We start from the raw sequence: 21,950 nt of genomic DNA, 5'->3' as shown, positions 1-21,950 counted from the left end.
TATTGAAATCAGAAGTATTAACAAGGAGTTTGTACTCTCTTTACTGCAGTAACAGCCTCTACTCTTCTGGGAATGTTAGATGTTGGAACACTGCTGTTGGGATTTGATTGCATTCAGCCACAATAGCATTAGTGAGGTCAGGTACTGATAGTTCTGGGTTACAAATGTCACTCCAACTCACTGGATGGTACTCTATCACTCCAGAGAACACAGTTCCACTGCTCCACAGCCCAGTGTTGGGGAGCTGCATACTCACATTGCTGACTCTTGGCATTGGGCTTGTGACCTCATGTGCTGCTGCCCCAGAGTGTCCCATTCTATTAGCAATGCTTTTCTATGGAGACTATACAAGCTGTATGCATACAATTATGTGTGACCTTAAAGTAGCTGTATTCCCTAATTTAGGCTGTCTGGATATTTTGGGACATGCAGCGTATGTAGATAAACAGCAAAGATAATGTAGCGTGGTGCAGAGTACTGTAATGCTGACCCTGCAGTACCTTGTTTGTGGTTTTCTTCTCAGTAGGTGTCCCCAGCACACCTCCAGCCAGAGACTTCTTCAGGTTCTCTTTCACCTCAGTAAGCCGCAGCTCCAGATCCACTCTTTCAGCCTCCTTCCCTCTGCAGCTCTCCTCCAGCTCAGCTACACGCTTCTCCAAATCCTTCTGCTGCTTACCTACACATATCATACACACATACATAATTAAATACATCACTAATATCATCACCATGGTAAGAAAACCTGGTATCTACAAAACTGTAGCAGTAAAAGTTCATGACAGTTGTTAATGTAAAGTAAAAAAAGCTGCTTTTCAATCCATTCATCACAATGTAAGTTAAAGTCAGTTAATGTGCAAAAAATACAGCACAGCAATTGGAGCTATGAGGTTTTCTTATGAAAGAAACACAATTTTAACATGCTGAGCAAGTGACCAGCATGGAGTTGCCCTATGGCAACAAAGACTTTTTTAATTAAAAAATAAAAAAAAAGATTTTAAAAATTATTTAAGAAACTGAGGGCCTTATGTGTAAAATGGTATATTTTTTCTGATGTGCCTTCCTTTTGCAGTCTGTAATTCTTTTTCACAAACATTTCACGTGATGAGGTCTAGTATCTAAAGCTCTCATAAAATGTGTGTGGATAATTAAACTTTATGTATAATTAAATAATTCATGGATTTTATTTGAAAATATTTAAGCCAGACACAATCTGTGTGAAGTTACGGTTTCTTTTTCAGAAATAAAACCAGATGCTATAAGTTTTATATAAAATGCTAAAAAAATTACTGTTGCCATATGGTATGTATGCCATATTATTATTTTTTATACCTTTCAATATTTCAAAAAATACTCATGTATTAATGGCCGATATGCACACAGTTTTGTTTTCAAGACTAGACGATGAATGTGGCAGTGTCCTAAATCAGCGTAATGGTTTACTCCCATTGTATGCAGATTTCAGGTCTACTCTCACATGCTTTTGTCATTTCTATTAATTATGTCTTCAGCAACAAGAAAATTCGTCTTCATCAAAATGTGTATGTAGAATTTACGCAATGAAGGATTAAATAAGAGTTGGTGTCAGCAGGTGGCGCCAGAACATCATGTACTTACTAAAGGAAAAAATCACCACTTCAACAGCTTTGATTACAAGGTTCTGTGAAGTCATCTGATTATTCACACCACTGCTTCTGCTCTGATTCAGTGTCATTAGAGAGGCAGTATAATTAGAGAAGATGTCACCCTTACCCGTAGCTCCTTTAAGCTTCTCTTTCACTTCTCTCTTCTCTTTGCGGAGCAACAGCAGAGCTTTTCTAATCTCTTCCTTTTCCTTCTCCAGCTGCTCTTTCTCATTTAAGTATCGACGTGCATCCTCTTCTGCTCTCGTCTTCCCATATTTACCATACTGATTCACAGCTGCGAGACAAAGCGCATTTAATTTGCAGTTCTCCACTCATTTCCAGTCAACTGACTGCTATACAGATGGTTTTCATTAAGGCACTGAGTAACGTGGAGACTTACAAGAGCCGTGCCTCTTCACAGTGACTTGAGGGTTGACCTTTGGTGTGTCCGCACTGGAGAAAGATGAGTGGCGCTTCACTGAGGCTCCTGATTTAGGCTGAGCCTCCTCTACCTGCTAATGAGATTACAGGGGAGACAGTGTAGACAGAAGAAGACAAAAATTTGGAAAGATAACAGGTGGAGAAGGAAAGGGAAAAGAGAGTGGAAAGAATGATTGGGATCGTGTGTGAGATATTAAGGGAAGAACAAAATAGGGTCAAATGGAAAAGACTGGCAGGAGGGCAGTGGTATGTGAGTTAAAGTTGAATAGGGTGAATATTGCACGCATTAGATCCCAAAAATACTTCACTGTTGCAAAATGAGCTTCAAGTTTCATTCAAACCGCAACTGATGATGCCTCTAAGTATTTATTTGCAAGTAATCATAGATGTACAGTACTGTGCAAAGGTCTAAGACCATCCTTCATTTATTCAATTTACAGCCAAAATAGCTATTAAGTACAAGTCATTGATTTCGCAAGACATATTTCTGGGACTCCTAACAACCGTTCAAGACCTCGTAGACCACCAAAACAGTCACCACTAGATAAAGAGTACTTAAAGCTTTCATCTATAAGAGTTCACAGAACATCAAGCTCCACTCTTGATTCGGATCTGACAAAATCCATGGGTTTTCTGTCTATCATTACACTGTGAGAAGACAACGCTATGGTTCTGAAAGGATGTGTAGCTGTCAAGAAGCAATTGCTGAGAAAAGGAGAAAAGAAGCTACTGGTGTTCTCAGAACAATGGACTGGCACACCTCAGAGCCCAGACCTTATCATCACTGAATGTGTTTGGGATTACTTGGATTGTGAAAAGCAGAAAATGCAGAAAACTTCTAAGACTGAACCTTAGTGGTGTGGAAAACTATCCCTGCAGATTTCCTTAAAAAAACTAAAAGCAAGTCTCTCAAAAAGTCATGTAAGCTGTAATAAAGACAAAATGTGGGCACATTATTTACTATGTTTGGACTAAATAAAATAGAAAGATAGCAAGGTTTCCCTTAATTAAAAAAAGCTCCATGGGATGCTCTTCTGCAGACTCTGGTCATTTAAAGGACTGTGCAAGAACAGTATGTTGGTGCATTTAAAGGAATACTCCGGCATTTTTTTAACCTAATCTCTAATAATTTTTATGTGTTCCCCGAACTTAACAGAAAATCCACTGTCTAAAAACTTACTTACAATAGAAATGTTATGTAACGTATTTTGTATATTTTCATGAATTATACAGTTACAAGGTGTATGTAAATTAAGCTATAAACCTGTATAATTTTGTTCTTTTGGAGAAGGGACTAGTGAAGGGACTTTCCAGAAAAAAAAAATTGTTATATGTTATCAGTGTAGTGACATACCTGTGCGCTTTCATATGGAACCTCGTCGTAGGTGCGAGAATCTGTGGAGGCACTGCTGGAGGATGTGGCCCATCTGGGAAGAACAGAGCAGAAAAGAGTGATGATTTCAGTCTGCAAACCTTGTGCAGAAACTTTAGAATCAAATTAATGAAAAATAACATTTTAAATTAACAGTGACAAAGTAGTATGATTAAGCTGTACTGCCAATGTAAACAAATACTTAATTATGGACTGACCATGTAGATCTATAAAGAGAAATCAAATCCAGATTGAAGACAGAAACTCCCAAAACAAACAGAACTGAAATTGGCTGCAAAGGCTTAAAGGAGCATCCAAAGAGCAAATTAATAGTTTAGTGATGCAAGTTTTCACAGCTGTGATGCAGTCATGGCATGTAAAGGATTTGCAACCAAATACTAAGTTTTAAAGTACTTTAATGGGAAAAAATGCTTTAAAGGGCTCACATTCTACATTTTTCTTGGATTCGATTTTTCCTCTAAAATTTACTAATGACATCTGTGTGGATTTATGTACTAAAACAGACATAATTAATTTTACTTTGAATTTTTGAACTATTTTCCAACCTCTCTTTATCTCTAAGAATTGAACAGCTTGTTTTTTGTTACCATGCCTTTGAGACTGATATATCATCTGTGTCCCAAAAAAAATCTTCAAAATGACGACAGAAGAAGGCGAAACCTTTATTTAGTTTTAATGTAAGTTAATGTAATAAGATGTTATTCTAAACAATTTTGGAGAATATATATTGGTCCATTCGTGCTGCTTTGCTCAAATGATGTACAAAACTAAAAATTAAATAAAATGGAGATCCTTTTTTTTGGTCAGTGATGATATGTAAAATACAACTGTTCTGACTGGCTGCTCTGTATTGTGTTGTGTATTGTTCAAAAAGCATTCCAGGCTGAAACACTCTGAAACACTGTAGTTTTTCTTCAAGTCTGACATCTTTAAAAAAAAAAAATCTATTTTGAAATCACGGTCTTAATGCATATGGAGAGCACTGCATGACTGTTACTACAAAGACACAAAAAAGCACTACTAACAAGAAAGAGTGGCGAGCTGCATCTCTGATGCTGCTGATTGTGTCCACATCCACATAGTCATAGTGCAGCGCCTCAGGGGTGGTAGCACAACCTGCTTCTGCCAATAGCACGCCGAGCCAGCGACCCATCTCCTCAGAACAGCTGGCCTGAGACACATATATGCATTTAAACTCATTCAAATTAAATCGCATCATGTTAGCAAACAGAAACTTTACTCTGTAAAGGGGATACGTGTAATAAGATACCTCAAGAGCAGCGACTTCATTGCCCTCACGCATGATACGGAAGGCGAAGGGGTGCTTGGGCCCCAGTCCAGGTAACACCTCAACACCACGAAGAGCCACAGCATTAACATGAGTATGGATATCCCCTCTGTCTTTATGGAGATACAGAGTGCCACCCCTTACGCAACACCAGCGCTCCTTCCAGCATTGATTCACCAGAACATTCAGATAACCTGAGAGGAGAGAAATACAGTGTTCATACTAATTGGAGGGTTATACGCTTCCATTACTGTTGGCTATATTAGCCTCATTAGTTTAGCTCCAGTGCAAACTCAAGGAACAAACTTAAGACATCACACATGTTTAAGCTGACTAATTAATTCAACGAAAGGGGAAAACTGTGAAAATTAGATTTTTGGCTAAACTACTCCTTTAACCCCTAAGGGCCTGTATGTGACACATCTACACTTCAATTCCGCACTCTCAGTACTGCATAAATCACATATTAGCTTCATAGCAGTTACAGACAGTTAACAAATTGTATCAGTTATAAGCAACAAGTTCTAAGACTAGTAACTGAATGATAAACCTGCAGCTTAAGGGTTAAAGGGGAATTCTACCAATTTTTCAGAATGTCTATGTTATCTAGACTTTGGAATGTAAATAAAGTCATTCAGAGTGGTTTGATGTGAAATGCTCAGTTCTAAAGAAACATACTGACAGTGTTGGTGATGCTGTTTACAACACAAATATAACCTTTTTTCCAAAATGCACCTACCTACTTGTCCTCAGTTTTTTATATGTAATGATGATGGTAAAGATTTCTTTGGAGACTACTTTGCCATGTAACTCCCTGTATGTACGTCTCCACCAGAAATTAATTAAAATAAATAAATAAATACATTTTAGCTTAAAATCTTATTTCAAAACTACATTAAAACAATGTCTCAGGCAAGGTGTAATGTATATGTTAGCATTTTGTGTAACAGCCTTCTGTGAGCTAGCTTAGAGGCCCACGTCTGGTTCCAGTTAGTACCACTATGAACAATTCTGATTTGATAGGTTTCTCTAGATCAGAACATTTCAAGTCAAACTGCCCAGAATGACTTTGTTTACATCTTATCGATTTAATTATGCAGAAATTTAGGAAGTCTGTGTAATTTGCTCTGAACACTAAAATTTAAATTGGCTAAGATCAGAATTGGCAAATTTTACCTCCAAATATAATCGGCAATTGGTCAATTCATTATATGCATTTTTGCCGATCTGTTTTGCAATTTATTAGTTTACATAACATGAGGTCGGTAAACACACTTACGCTGAATTTGAATGCTGCTGCTACGCCTGTACTAACATGTTGGAGCATTATTATGATAGAAGGCATTAAAGAGCAAATAAAGGCATTTATAATAAAACTCTAGCAGAAAGTACTGGAAATGTGCATGTTTCATGTGTTCATTTAGCCCAAACAGTGTGAGCTTTGGGTTAAAAAAAAGGTTAAAAATTAACCAATTTTTCTGTAAAGAAATCAGCCACAAAAAATCATGATCAGTGCATTCTTTTGTGATGTCAGTGCAGGAAATGTTCAAACAATGTAAAGGGCAGCTTCAGGCGGTTTTACTACCCCCCTCTCAAACAGCACAGTTAGAAAGGCTGGTGCATCACTCTGTGAGACTAAAATGATGACTGTGCTGAATATCTTTCAGAAAGTTTCTCACCACAGCGTGGGTTGTCGTCGGTGTGGGAGAGGGTGGTTGTCTCTCCAGGCAGAGGGGGCTTCTTCTTGGAGAAACTGATTATGCGGTTGATTTTTCGTCCAGCAGCGCGACTCATAGACCCAGTCAGCTCAGAGAATGCTCCCCTCTTAACCTTCCCTTCAGGAGCAAATATAGCAAGCAGCATGAGAGGAGTCACACAGAGGATATGACACAACTCTCTTTTCACACGTGTTCAAAATTCAGCTGCTGATCAGCTACTGTTTCAAGAAAACAGGACCAAATGCTTTTCCATATAGACATGCTGATAGATATTCTGGAGCATTTTAATTCTTTGAGGTTCAAAAACCTGTTAAACAGCTTGTAGGAGACAAAAAACAATAAAAAGCATGTGTAACAAACTCTGTGATCCTTTTGGCTACACATCAAACACAAAGAAGAATAACCAGATACATCCTTCCTCTAATCCCTCCTGCCATTGTGTAAGGGTGACGTGACAGAATTCAGGGGAAGCAGGTTGCATCTGGAACTCACACTCTACTTTCTTCAGAAAGATTTCTTAGTCAAGACCGTTTTATCGACTGGCTATGGAGCAATATCTATATGCACTTAAAATTAAAGGTGTCAAAAGGGTTCTTTAAGCCAGTCTCAAAGAAGAACCACATCTCCCTAAAGAACTTTTATAGAGGAATTCCACCGATATTTTGACGTTTCTTTATAATTAAATTGTTAAGATGTAAACAAAGTTATTCAGAGTAGTTTGATGAGTAATGCTTCACTCTAGAGAAACAGAGAATTGGTCATGGTGGTGATGATGGGAACCAGATGTCTGACACGTTTAATGCCTCTAAAGGGAAACTCACAGAAAGCTATTTCATGAAATGGTTACAAATAAACTGCCTGATACACTGTTTTATGACAGATACTGGCTCAAATTTTTTTAAGCCATGATGCAGGGGTACATACGGAATGCTGTTCGGCAAAATAGTGCACAAAGACAACTTTTTTCACGATTTACCACTAGTTTACCATTATAAACCCTATGCATTAAAAAATTCAGAAGGCACATGTAGGTTTCCTAGTTGTTTCAGTGAGTAAATAAATTTGCAATATTTGCACTGTAGACATCGCGACTTTCTTTAAATCTTAGTGACTGGAATATACAGACCTTAAAGGGGCATGCCCCTTTAAAACTACTTTTACTTCTACTGTAGTCAATATTTCATGGAAGTAACAATACTTTTACATGGCTTCTGCTGGGTGTTTTAATGAAACATAGTACCAAATGTTTTTCTTTAGATTTACAACCATTTACCATTATCAACATTACATATAAAAACATGGACAGGTTCACTAGTCATATTGGATAGTAAATATGATGGCCATATTTGTACTGTAGATATTGAAGCCCCTGTTTTTCTCAGCACCACTGTAAGGAAATCATTAGTAAGTTTCTCTAAAATGAAACCACTCTGAATGACTGTTTACATATCAATGACTGAATTATACTAAAATATCTGTGGAATTCTCTCTAAATGGATGGTTCTTTAAAGAAATACTCCAGCCCTTTTCAAGCTAAACTCTATCTGATGCATCTTTACAGCGTGTTACCAGAGACTATAATTTTCACTGAATTTAAAGAACAGAAAATCTCACTGACTCAAAGAATAGTTACAACAGAAGCTTAAGAACCCTTTGGGGAACTGCAATTTTAATAGTGTACCCATTACAATGCCAGAAAAGTGCACTACAAGCAAGTAGCAGCTCGTTGAGTGCTTACCATTTTCACCACCCTCCCGAGTAGAGTCTCCATTGGCAATACTGTCAGAATCCGAAGTATGTCTATCAGCAGCCATCATCTGGAGTTACATGTAGAAAAAGTTAATATGTGTATGTGAATGATATATACATACACTGGTAGCAGATCAGGGTGTAAGTGGCTCACCTTATCCAACTCTGTCTTGCGAGGGACCATGGGGGAAGATGATGTCTCCAGTGCACTGGTGCTGTTGGCCATAGTAGTGGCCTCCTGGATGGCCTAAATTAGATTAGCCACGGACAGAAAATCTGTGAAAATCCCTCAATATTCAGTTACATGCTGAGTTCCAGTCAATGGCCATGTAGGAGTAATGCATTGTAACTTACTCACTGGTTCCTTTATAAGAAACCCACTGTATTTACACTCACTGGCCACTTTTTGAAGTCCCCCTACCATATCAGTCCACTTTGTACAATAATTTGCAAAAATTTATTTTTAGGCCACAATTTATTTACTTAATTTCCAGTCAAACTGGTTATTAAGTACAAGTTATTCATTTTTCAATAAATATTTCTGAGGAGATTAGATATAAGATAATCCGCTTGCATAAGGAAGGAGACAGTTGAAGGAAAATAACTTGAAAAACAGAATTTTCAAAAGCTGGACTTGATGGACCCCCAAAACTGTCACCATCATCAGATAAACAGTACATTAAGCTTTTATCTCTGAGCGATAAAAGAATATCAAGCTCAACTTTTGCTTTAGATCTGGTAAAATCCACAGCTTTCTCTGTTGATCCTTCCATTGTGCGAAAACAACTTAAGCCTATGGGTCTGAAAGGATGCATAGCTGTCAAGAAGCTGTTATTGAAGAAGAACATTTGGGAATAGTTGGACTGTGAGAAGCAGAAAATGCAAACAACTTCTAAGACTGAACTTTGGATGAGTGGAAAAAAAACATTTAAAAAAATCAATAACTTCTAGTTAATGGCCATTTTGACTGGAAATTAAATAAATGAACGATGTTCTTTGACTTTTGTTCTGCACTGTAGGTTTCCAATTACTGACTGGCCATCTATTAATGCACAATCTGTCAGCCACCTTCTACCCTGTCCATCACTGGTCAGAAGCTGACCAAAAAATATCCAGGAGTGGCTCCCAAAAATATCCAGCCAGGAGTGGCTCTGTGATCAGAAACTGACCACTAACAAACAGCTTGAGAGTAGCTAACATAAACTGCATGGAAAAAGATGCACTTTCGTATGTCTCAAACTGTAAATCCACAAGGTTGAGCTATTAGGTAGTGATTTGTAACAAAGGGGACAGTGAGTGAATTTCAACAGATCAAGAAAATAACCTTATTGCTCAGGCTATATAATAATTTACCTTAAGCCAGCTCTCAGCTTGCTCCTTGCTCGGTACAGCCAGCACTAAGGACTCTCCTCCAGGCATGGAGAATTTAAGCTCATGCTTTTTGCGTCGACCATCTTTACACACATAGATGACACTGCACTGATTCAGAGGCATGTCAGTGTGTGGAGTTCGGTCCTTAGGGTTCTTAAAACACTAGATAGAAAGTAAACAACTGTCAGATGTTGTTCAAGCTCGTCTACACTTGTAATATTAAACATGCCTTTATCTATAAGTGTGGCGTCAGCGGTGCTAACCTGCAGTCTGTTCTCTCGGATGATGGTTAATTGTTTGGCCCACTGACCAAAGCGTTTCTTTCGCAGAAGAAAGGCACATTTGCGACAGTCCTTCAATGGGCCCACAGGACTCTCCTCTGAGGGCCACTGGTGGGTCCTCTCTCTGCTTTTAGCCTCCTCGTCCTCTTCATCATACGACTCATAAGAGCTACTCAGAGCATCTGAGTCGTTGTCTGTTTATATGAACAATCAACACAATCAAAAATGAAACAGAGAATTTAAAGGAGTAGTTCAACATTTTTTCTCAAAAAAACATTTTCAGAGTTGAAATCCATCTAAAACACAAAAATGACCTCTTATAGGCTTACATGGGGCACAGAAAGAGATAGCAAACTCCATTTTAGAAACTCCAATATACTGCCAATTATATATACTGCAATATGGCAAATATATTATACCACAATACTTAGACATTTTCACAATACACAATACACAACATGTATCATTATATTTTGACGGACCAACACAATCAGAAATGAAACAGAGAACTTTTTTCCTCAAAAAGAGATCTTTTTTATATATATATAGTATGTATGTATTCATTTACATATCAATCTAACATTTTGGGGTAAAACATTTTGGGTCATAAAAGTAAATTGCTCATTCATAATTTATACAGTAACCTAAGGATGCAATGTCTCTGTTTATGTTTTTGTTTATACAAGACTGCTTTGAATACAAATGGTTCTATGCCCATAGGAAGCCTATTTTGTGTGTATCTTAAAAGCAGGCATTTCACAAAAATTCCAAAATTTCCAAAAGCTGCAATAATTGTTGTTTTGAAGAAAAGCACTGGACTAATCGTTTAACAGGGAGAGAACACATGCATATTTTAACGGTATGGCATGTAGGTATGTCCCTTACAGGAGTTCTTGCATGGGCCATTCAGCTGAGTTATTGGGTAGTTGTTGTCAGCATCTTCATAATAGGCATCCTCAATTGAATTCGGTGGGCTGGAGTTGTCTGAGATAGAAAGCAAAGTCAGCAAGGGGTGACTCAAGGTCTGTATTATCATCTTCATGCTAAACTGATTTAAGGCAATAAGTAATGTGAGAGTGTTTACTATGGGTGGTGATGTACTGAGGCATGGTGTCTGGTTCTAGCGGAACAGCCTCCTCATAGTAATCCTCAGGAGGGGGCGTTGTGGGCAGTGGAGGGGGCGTGTCTGTGGGGCTCTGAGGAACAAAGACACGGTTAATAAATTATGGAACAGAACAGGAATTCATTTGTTAAAATACTCGAGCATTTCAGGCAAGTTGTAAACTGGTACTTGATTTGAGAAATGTACAAATCGTGAATGAGTCACTGAGTCTATCAACATAAAAACGAATGTTTTCTGAACATTTTGAGTATCAAGCACATAAATATGGCTTAAGTCATTTTACACACTTTAGAGGCCTAGAACTGCCACACTAGTTTGGCATTTCTTACTGATTTTGAGGGCGGATGCTTTGATGTCTCTTCCTCTTCCTGGTTTTTCAGCTCTTCAGGGGAAGCTCTAAGCTCTTTCAGGTCACAATCTGAACAAACAGATTTTAATGTGACTGTGAGAGAACAGTTATCAGCTAGGTCTATAGCAACAAGACCATTAATAAACCCATAAAACAAAATATTATGGAAATGTTAAACAAACTTACCAAATTCTTCAAATAGTGACTCCACAAAGCTTGTACCATTCCCATAGAGCGAAGTGTTCATGTATATGAAGTCACTGCCTGTCACTGCACAGAGAAACAGGCTTATTTAACCTAATTAACAGTACAAACTGTACGGTACAACAACACAGTTCGAAAGTTTGGAATTTGGTCACGGACAAACGAATTTAAGAAGCAGTAAAAGTAAGACATTATATGTGTACAGAATGATAAACAGAGCTGTAGATGATTCTAAAAATGCCCGAGAAAGCTCTATAACATCAAAAATGCTATTTCGAAAGTGGTGATTAAATCTAGAGGTACATAACTTGGAAAAAAAATGGTAAATAGATTATTACAGTATATCATTTATCATTTATTAATTTAGTGTTGTACCCAAAGTATTGAATCAAACACCTAAAAATACATGCAACAGGTGGAAAGGTAGAAATAGAAATCAGTTATCTTTTGAAATATGATTAGAAAGCCAAAGACAAGTAATGCTAGCTAGCCAACATGCAGTAAAAAACAGTTGTGTCCTGATGTGGGTGGGGCTAGTTGGCACATTGATTTGAGAGTTGGTTGGCACATGTATAATCCAGCCCCACCGTAGGGCTTTTGTCACAAACACACATTACAGTATACATATATAGTATAGTATATATAGTATACACTGCACACATTTTAAATAGCATAGTCAACAACACAACTGCAATGCAGTGCTGTACTGCATCACTGTTCATATTAAATTCTTAATAAATTTTAACAGTCCATTTGATGATCAGTGAGTGGCTCAAAATGAAAAAACAACAACCCAAACTTTTTATGACAATTATGACTTTATAAATGCAAACACTTCTTTCATGTGAGTAATATTTTACTAAGGATATCACTACTTTCACTCAAGTACAGGAGCTCAGTATTGTTCGGGCTATTATCCAGCCTCTCACTGAAAGACAAAGACCTGAATTCTGTATAGTCGGCTCACTAACATCTGCTTCTGTGTTTAAGATCGGTAATGTAATGTCCTTTTGCTGTGTGTGCTGGGTTTACCTGATGGTTGTAACTGTCCCAGCAGGTTCCTGACCACAGTCATCTTCTCTGCAGTGGCTGAGCTCAAATGTTCATGCTCCAGCAGCTTCAACAGGATGTTCAGCTCCTTCACCAGGTGCTCCATGGCTTTGCAGATACACAGAGGAGGGATCAGTGATGAGCAAAAATGGAGATAATTATACCATCATGACAGATGAAGTGCTCTTTTAGGACACTGCTGCATTTAATAGAGAAGTTTGTTTGGTTTGGCACAGTATTCCCTGTTTCCCAAAACGGATCAGCCAAAAAATTTGGTTTGGTATGTTTGGTGTCTCTTCTGTAATTCTGTGCCAAAGTTTCAAGGCTAATATACAACAAGCAAGGGAAGATTACAGCTAGCCGTTAGCATTGTGGAAAACGCAAACCTACATTATCTCTTTCTCTGAAACTGTGTTGAGTTGGAAAAATATGAGATGGACAATATGAACTCAAATCAGGCTTCAAAATGGCTACCGCTCATAGCTATATGGTGTACTTTTGTCCTTTTTTTATACATAACAGTTTGTCGTTCAGTATCAGAAACCACATAAGCAAGTCTGAGGCAAGTGTGTAATGATTTAGACATTCAGTTCACTTTAGCCTAACTGGTTAGTTATGAGCTTACATTACTTGTTAGCTACATTAGCCTCGCAGTTCCTGGGCAAAATTTAAAAAGGAAACTTCTGGCACCAAACATGTCTTGGTTGATTGACTACATTTGGGGTGATAATATAAAGAATATTTTGTGTGAATTAGATTTTTTGCCAAACTGTTTCCTTTAAGAACTGCTATGTCAAGGTTTAACCCTTTAAATGGCCAGGACCCACCAGCATGCTTCCATTCTAGCCTTATTTGCATTGTTTTCTATATAGTTACTGACTAATAAGCCTTAGGATGTAATAAGCCTATAGATTTAAGTAGTAAATATCATGACTACAGAATAAAGTTCAAATGTTTTTAGAATAGGGACGCTGTAAAAGAAGCTAGATGACAACACAGATCATCAACACATATCTGAGAATTTGTTCGATGTCAGAAGAGTTATTCATATACTTCGAACCCTTAATGCCTAGTGCACTAGCCAGCAGCATGGCTGTGAGGGAAAGGTCCTCAGCTGTCGTAACTGGACATCTGGCTATTTTGACTGTCTGCTGGGGGAAACCAAGCCAAAGCAACTAATGTGGCTTAATGCAATAAACAGACAATGATAGGGGCATGACCTGAATTGATTTCATATGTCAGTGTTCTTCCAAAACTGTGCATGGTTAACAATAGCAGCATTGTTATGAAAGTGTTAACAAACACAGGAAACTGCACATCCCTTCCTCAGAAAAACATCTTTACTCTTCACAGAAGATATTGTAGCACAGCCATTGTGAGGAATGATACTGGGCAAGTTTTGTGAACATTTTCCAAAGACTGATTGGCTTCAGTGGCAATACAGAGCCTGAAAAGTTTTTTCCTTCAAGGTTGTCATTCAGGTCATAGTTCAGTTTCAAATGACTCAGTTGATCCTTGTATTTTGATCAGACATGAGGAATCTTTTTTCCACAAATTCCTTATCACATTAATTGGGGCTGGTGACAAAGTAGTTGTTGACTTTCACATATTCACATTCCAAGATTTTTCACAAGATATCATCACACATCTTGCCCACACACTTTCATGTTTCATCCTGTCAAACAGATTCTGGGAGAGCAGGTTCTATTACAGCAAAACACTGCAGAAACGTACAAAATGGCTAAACAGGCTTCTGACGTCAGTCTGCTTTACAAAACCCCACAAACTATTTATGATTTAGCAAACCATACACAAGCCTGTGTTTCTTCAATTGGATGCTGCTCTACTCATTCTCGATGGAGAAGTCAGCATAACGTTAACAAAGATATCTCCTAACAAAGTTCTCTTCTGTGCAGGTGTTTTAAGCTGTTTTCTCACTCATACCCTGGTCACCTTGGTCAAATTACATCTTGTGTTGATTTTCTAAATGAAAATAAGTACAAATCCTCTACAGAGAACACGCTTAAATGGCACATTTCTGCAAATTTTAATGCACAATTTCTATTTCTAATTTAGCATACAGTTTTACATTTGCATGAGTTTTTCTTTCCCAATGTATTAAAATCAGCAAATAGTAATTGTGCATTAAAAGGTGAAGAAGTGTTCTCTGAAGAGAGTGTGCATTTATTGTGTCATAGAAAATCAACAAAATGCCACTTGACTAAGGGTGTCCAAACTTCTAAGTTCTTGAACCTAAAGAACATGTGGTCTTAATTTTACATGGTCCAAATTGATGTGTATTTTGATATCACATTTGTAAAGTTATTATCATATTTTATTCCATATAGATCACTTAATGACTTCATATAATAATAATAATAATAATAATAATAATAATTGATGCAATAGACAAGTTTCACACCCAGACTTTGAATCTAGTTTCTGATAAGTATGTAATCGCTGGTAAGTATGACACAAGCTAGCCATTCAGTTACATCAACAGTTCAGTGATCACAAAATTCAGGACCGGAATATGAATTAAAGGTCTGGATTTAAAGACCTCTGTGACAAATAATATAACTGATCATCAGAAGCTTGTGGAGGCTACTGTAGCATACAAAAAGGAGATTTTCTGAATTGCAAATAACTATTTAAATGACATAAAGACACCGTGTGACATGCGGCCATTTAAAAATGGACAAAAGTTTTTTAGCTAAAACAGTAGCAGCAGCAGCCATCTTGAAGCCTGAATTTTGCCCATACTTTTGTCCACTGTCATAAATAACTGTACTTCATACAGTGTTAGAAAGCACATAAACAAGTCTATTTGATATTACATAATAATCTGAAGCAGTTCAGGGAAATTGATGATTTTGGCTGCAGCTTGCGAGATGCTAATTGGTGAGGTATAACCTTCTATTACTGGACAGCTACATTATCCTCATAGTTTCACTTAAAAAGCCCACTCAGGATGCCAAAAATATCTTGTGTGTAAGTTTTTCTGAGCAAACCATATTGCACATCTGCACCCCTATTCAGTGATAACATCAGTATTATTAAATAAGTAAGTTCTTCTGCAAGATTGTTATTAGAATTAACTATGTTATTGATTTTCGTAGCCCAGTTGTATTGCTGACTGTAAAAGAAGACATCTCTTAATTCATGAGAGCCAAAAATTATGGGAAAACCTAAATGCCATGCAGTCAAACTTTCTCCCAGCTAAAAACCTCTGACATTTAGGGAGATAAAGATGTACTAAGTCTTTTTTAAAGTCTATATATAGCAGCAAGTATAAGATAACATGCCTTATTAATGGCTTGACCAACTCAAACTGAGGTCTCCTTTAAAAATTTACTATTATGAAGGCCTTCAAGGTGTCAGGACTCTAAATATAACCATTGCCTTTATTAAGAACCCATGAAAAACTCTATTTTTTTTAGAGTGCAGATTAAATCAGCTGAGGTTTCCTTAGCTGTTAGAGGTCAGATCTGAATCATAGCCACTGAGAATCTGCCCCACAAGGTAACACATGCAAACACTTCACCATTCACACCCCACCACACCCAGACTCTGGTAAGAAGAGAGGGAAAACAACTCTCTGTTGAGATAAAATCTGCAGGCTACCTGCTTCTCATTAAGCTTTACTGATCTAAAGGCTGTTATTCTTGGACAACAGTAATGAATGCAATATGTGAAGGTTTCTTTCGCTCGTCCACTACCACTTGTTTCTGTTTCTTCAAGCCAAATAAAAAAAATGGCAGCAAGCTTGCTTTTGCTCTCCTGACCTTAGCCAAAAACAAACAATGCAACTTTCATGGAAAAATGAGTCTCGCAACCACCTCAAAGCAAACCATGAAATCACATGAAAGCAGTTTGATCCACAGCAGAGATGTGTCCATGAATGTGAGCACTATCAATCAGAAGGTCAGTGAAGGACGGGGCAATCCAGGGCAAACCTGTCAACAGTTCTTATACATGAACTACAGAGAGGTGTTTGAGATTCAGCATTACTGCAGTGCAACATAAGTGAAGCTCTCTACACTGAGCTGCCAAGAAAAGTAAGCAAGCAATCTCACCAGACTCAACAGCTGAGGGGGGCGAGGACAACACCATTTTCCAAAAATGACACGCTGTCAGAAATCCTCTGATAATCCTCACTGCAGCTGAACGGCTCTCCAGTGAAATGCAGCCTTAATGCACAGAGCTGCTATAAGACTGAATGTATTCTGTGTCTCTCAGCCCGTCTTTACTACAGCGTCAATCTGCAGAGCCATGCATGCTTTACTTTCTCTCACTGTTTTAACCACCCCCCTCCTTCCTTTTCTCTCCGTCCTCCTCCTCATTCCAGCCTGTTTTTGTGGTGGAATCTGAGAGATACAGCTAAGAAGTGATTGTGGCCGATTTTAATCTAAACATTAAAAAAAGATTCAACTCAAATCGTTAGTTATAACACAAATATCTCAAATAACTAATTAGCATCACAAACATAAAATGACCAAAGAAAGAATTCACTTTAACACCTCTTGAGATATATTTGTTTGCGAAGGCCAAGACACAGTGACTGACCAACACTTAAAGGGCCCACATTATAGAAAACTTTCCATTTGCTTTTTTGAAATGAAAGAGTTTGATATTATATGTAAACAGTGTTACTTTTATAGTTTTGTACAGATCAGTACATTCGGCCTACAGCAGTTTAGGTGCATCCATTCACGCTTAGCTTATAAAGAGTGTATCAGCTCAGTCTGCTTTTTTAATTGAGGCACAATGCAGAGCAGCCAGTAAGAGGTCATATTAATATTGAAAACACAGTAAAAAAAAAGCGATTGATTCTAAGGGATAAACAGAGGTTGGAAATTATTTTTTGGTACATAAACTACACAAAGGTCATAAGTTCTCCTCAGGCAAAGAAAAAAATCTTCTGTCTAAAAAAGACACTTTTTTTCCACACAATGAGATTCAATCTTCTGGTCAAATGCTCTTTGGTTTGCAGCTGCAGGACACAGACTTCTGGAGATCTTTTCCATCTCTTTAATCAGAGGTTTTAAGAAATCAGACACTGAGGGCTCTCAGTTGCTGACCTTAGTTGAAAGGACACAATCAGCACAAAATCAAAGCTAAGCCTCTCTTCATTTGTTTTTTTTTTCCCACTGAGGGAGCACTAAATGGACAACAGGTTATTTCCTCAGGACGCGGTTTCCTCTCTCCTTGAGAGAAGGAAGTGGAAGTGTGTGTGTGTGTGTGTGTGTGTGTGTGTGTGTGTGTGTGTGAGTGAGTGTGTGTGCATGGGTGAGTGTGTAAGCCCAAAAAGAGATAGGAGGAAGGTGAATGGGGGCCGGAAGCTCAGGGAGCAGAGAGAAGGATATCTCTGTTATTGTACTGAGAGCGGTGCAATCACAACCCCACGCCTGCCGCTCTCCAGAGGACCATTGTGTGAGAGTATGTGTGTGTGAGTGCGCGCTTTGGCTTGGACAAGGGAGTCACCCGTCCTGTTTCCGAGGAACTCTCATTCCCACACAAAACCAACTCACGCCCCCAGACCATGTCCACTGTCTGGCCCCCACTGACCCACTCCAGAAACTAGGTCAGGTTTGCAGAGGTTTGATTCAGCCAAAAATTTTATTTACAATTTTCCTCTCATCCAAAATGTAGCGGATCAGCCAAAACATGTTTGCTGCCCAAAGTTTGCTTTTTGTTCCATTTTGCACAGAAGCTACATGGCTAATGTGGCTAACAAGTAATGGAAGCTCATAGCTACTAGTTAGCATTGTGCAAACTACATACCTAAACCAACACACACTTGCTTCAAACCACATCAAGATGCTGAGTAATCTCAAATAGACTTGATTATGTGGTTTCTGTCGGTGTATGACATCAGTGTTGTCTATGAAAATGGACAAAAGTATTTTAGCTAAAAACAGTTGTAGCAGCAATCTTGAGGCCTGAATGTGCATAATTTTGTCCATTTTTATCGATAACAGTATGTTATACAGTGTCAGAAACCAAACACGGCTATCTGAGATTACAACTTGATGTGGCTTGAGGTAAGTGTGTGATGCTTTAGGCATGCAACTTGCACAATGCTAATTGCTGGTTAGCTGCGGTAGCCTGCATTTAACATAACTAGAATATCATACTTTATGTAATTACGATTATGTAAGTTTATTTGTTATAAACATTGTGTTAAAGGGGACCTCTACCAATTTGACAAAATAATTCAATGGTTGACACGTAAACATTCAGAGTGGTTAGATGTGGAACGGTTCATTGGAGAGAAAATTATAGCTTCAGATTTCTTTACTGTGGTGATGAAGAACCAGGGGTCACAATGTCTTTAATGCAAATACAGCCATTTTGTCTATATCCGAATACACACATCTGTTCTGTTTTATATGTAATGTACATGTAATTATATGTAATGTTTTTTGAGTAGTCTTTTGTCTTACAACACCCAGTATGTATAATGTATCTCTCTGTCATTAATGTGTTTTAAACAATCCATTTTAGGTCAAAACCTTAACTACTGACAACATATTTGTAACCTTTTCATGTAATAACTTTCTGTTAGGTAGCTCTTACAGTCATTAAATGCATCAGACGTCTGGCTCCTATCACCATCAATGTGAACAATTCTGAGTCTGCAAGTTTCTCTAGAACAGATCATTTCACATCAAATCACTCTAAACGACTTTGTTTATTGTTTATTTTCTGAGCCCACTATGTGAAGACATCACTTCAGGAAAAATATAAATGCAATGTAATCAAACATTCCCTACTGCTAAAAACCTCTGATATTTAGGGAAGCAAAGACATTCTAAATCTTTTTAAAGTCTATCTATAGCAGAAAGTATAAGATGTAAAGTGTAAACATGCATTATTACAGAGAAATGGCTTTACCAACAGCCCAAACTGAGGTCTCCTTCAACAATGTACTATTATGAAGGCCAAAATTAGACAGTGAGATCACTCTGGAGGAAAGGAGACAATGCAATGTGGAGAACTCAAAAATGCAGCACAAACAATCATTCACTCACTTGCGCACATGTATACATACACACGCACACACACACAACACATTCATGGGGCATGTTGGTTGAGAGCAGCTGTGGTGTCCAGAGGCGCTGGCATTGTGGGTCAGAGGATATGTCCTGCAGCTGTGGTTTCCTGTCTGGACTGACGAAAGCACTTTCTATCAACGCCAACCTTCTGCTTCCTATTCCTCTACGCTTTAGATATTCCCAAATATGACACGTTGTCAGTTCCCCACTAACCCTCAGTGCCTCACTGCTCTGTCCTCCTCACAGTTCACTCTCATCTATCTGAAAAATGATCAAAAATGATTAGACACTCTCAATCTAATTTATACCACCTCTTTGGTGGTATTACCCACAGATCAGGCATCTGACCAGAGACTAGTGGCTCATTTAGAAAATGTTTATCTCCTAGCCTAGAAGACAGAAAATGTAGGCTAACTTAGCCATGTAACACTATCTGTGTGCTCCATTTCTGAAAACATGAACATTCTTAAAAATAAAAAAATGGTTATTTGGAGTGATGCACCAGAAGCACTGGACCTTGAACACTACACACTTCCAAAAGAGGCTCATCAGCTGTTGGGGCATTTAGAAAATGTTTATCTCCTAGCCTAGTAGACAGAAAATGAACAATTCATTGAACAATTCAACCTTCATTGACTCAGTTTTGAAAACCTAAACATAATGGAAAAGCTCCAAGCACTGGACCTTGAACGCTACACACTTCCTAAAGAGGTTCATCAGCTGTTGGAGCATTTAGAAAATGTTTATCTCCTAGCCTAGAAGACAGAAAATGTAGATTAACTTAGCCATGTAACACTATCTGTGTGCTCTGGTTTGACTTTCAGCTCCATTTCTGAAAACATGAACATTCTTAAAAATAAAAAAATGGTTATTTGGAGTGATGCACCAGAAGAACTGCTTTTGGCTCCATAAAGCATTGATTCTCAAACCAGTCTTCAGGAACTCCCAGATAGTCCACATATTTGCTTCAACCCAACTCGCAATGCACAGGAATACAGCGAAAATGTGAAATGACTGGAGGCCCCTGGGGACCAGTTTGAGAACCACAGCCCTAAAGAACATTTCAATGGCTCTTTAAAGGACATTTTTTGTAAATGAGGTGAGTGAGAGCCTTTTAAAGGTTTAAAGAACCGCCACATAATGTAAAGGTTCTATACCAGTTGGAGTTTTTTTGTAGAACCATGCACTGAAGCCAAGAATAAGTCAGGAATCTTTATCTGTAAGAGGAAAGCAGCTCTAACAACTAACATTTTGTACAAAATTAAAAAATAATAACAATAATAAACACTTACATTTTAGTATGCATTTCCTCCAGGCCACAGCATCTTTTTAAACTGCCACTAAGGCTAACATCATTGGACAGCTCAACACACTTTGAGGAAATAAAGGATGCCAACATTAGCTAGCATCCCATTAAGTGATGGAGGGAGAGGAAGGACCATCCTACCCACTCAGAGAGATCTCTGGGACTTCCGGCCACAGATGGCTGTGGCATTGAACAATTCAACCTTCATTGACTCAGTTTTGAAAACCTAAACATTATGGAAGAGCTCCAAGCACTGGACCTTGAACGCTACACACTTCCTAAAGAGGCTCATCAGCTGTTGGAGCTCCGTGCTGTGGGTGGGCGTTATGCGCACTAATTCCCTGAACACACACACACACACACACACACACACACACACACACACACACATGCACACAGGAGTGGCACATAGAAGAGGCTTTTGTGTGCACCACTCAAGGTCACATGGAGGCCACATGGTCGTGGCAGAGGGTTGGCATAATTTAATGCTGACTATTTCAGCGGATGACAGCTTACTGGGTGGAGTCAATTACAGACAAGCAAGAGGCCACATAACTGAAAAGGGAGGGGATAGCAGCTTTGAAGATGAAATCTTGGAAGTCTCAGTGACCCTGGGAAAATGAGTGAAGGTCAGATTATCTGAACTGTGCTCTGAGCACAAACTCCAAAACAAGAGAAACATGACAGTGCGAGCCTGTTAGATATTCTTATGGCTAGCAAAAGGACAATAATGGATACCTAGTGGTTACATCCTGAGTTGACATCATCTTGTTCTGGTGGATGACGAAGAGGGCAAAACATCAGTTAAAAGCGATTGCTGGAGAAAAACGTTCACCATGTAGTCAATCAACCTAGGCACGTTTGGTGTCTGAAGCTGCTATAAGGCTCATGCAGCTAACAAGTAATAAAAGCTGATATCAATTAGCATCAAACTATATGGCAAATCATCACATACTTCGTCAAGTTGTTAAGTAATCTCAAATAGGTTTCCTTATGT

The 21,950-nt window shown here is 38.3% G+C and overlaps 1 protein-coding gene across 4 annotated transcripts in view; it reads right to left on the bottom strand.

Moving 5' to 3' along the window:
* The window catches only part of afap1l1b (actin filament associated protein 1-like 1b), a 29,621-nt gene that overhangs the window by 2,137 nt on the left and 5,534 nt on the right, over positions 1-21,950 (bottom strand). Inside the window, exons 1-17 of one of the 4 annotated variants that reach the window (XM_036587713.1) lie at positions 20,940-21,056; positions 12,572-12,697; positions 11,522-11,605; positions 11,316-11,404; positions 10,948-11,059; positions 10,749-10,847; positions 9,846-10,057; positions 9,565-9,744; positions 8,366-8,458; positions 8,201-8,279; positions 6,424-6,579; positions 4,727-4,938; positions 4,482-4,627; positions 3,418-3,490; positions 2,023-2,137; positions 1,750-1,917; positions 501-676 (exon numbers count right to left, since the gene is read on the bottom strand). In XM_036587713.1, the coding sequence (XP_036443606.1) occupies positions 501-676; positions 1,750-1,917; positions 2,023-2,137; positions 3,418-3,490; positions 4,482-4,627; positions 4,727-4,938; positions 6,424-6,579; positions 8,201-8,279; positions 8,366-8,458; positions 9,565-9,744; positions 9,846-10,057; positions 10,749-10,847; positions 10,948-11,059; positions 11,316-11,404; positions 11,522-11,605; positions 12,572-12,695 (2,118 nt within the window). In that variant the 5' untranslated portion in view covers positions 12,696-12,697; positions 20,940-21,056. Of the gene's footprint in view, positions 1-500; positions 677-1,749; positions 1,918-2,022; positions 2,138-3,417; positions 3,491-4,481; positions 4,628-4,726; positions 4,939-6,423; positions 6,580-8,200; positions 8,280-8,365; positions 8,459-9,564; positions 9,745-9,845; positions 10,058-10,748; positions 10,848-10,947; positions 11,060-11,315; positions 11,405-11,521; positions 11,606-12,571; positions 12,698-16,665; positions 17,055-20,939; positions 21,057-21,950 lie in introns of those variants that run through there. The other 3 variants (XM_036587711.1, XM_036587710.1, XM_036587712.1) reach the window with 3 other exon arrangements.

Source organism: Colossoma macropomum, unplaced genomic scaffold, assembly GCF_904425465.1.
Source record: "Colossoma macropomum unplaced genomic scaffold, Colossoma_macropomum, whole genome shotgun sequence".
In the NCBI taxonomy this organism is placed as follows: Eukaryota; Metazoa; Chordata; class Actinopteri; order Characiformes; family Serrasalmidae; genus Colossoma; species Colossoma macropomum.
The sequence above is the reverse complement of the archived record's forward strand: the minus strand, read 5'-3'. Positions and strand labels throughout refer to the sequence as shown.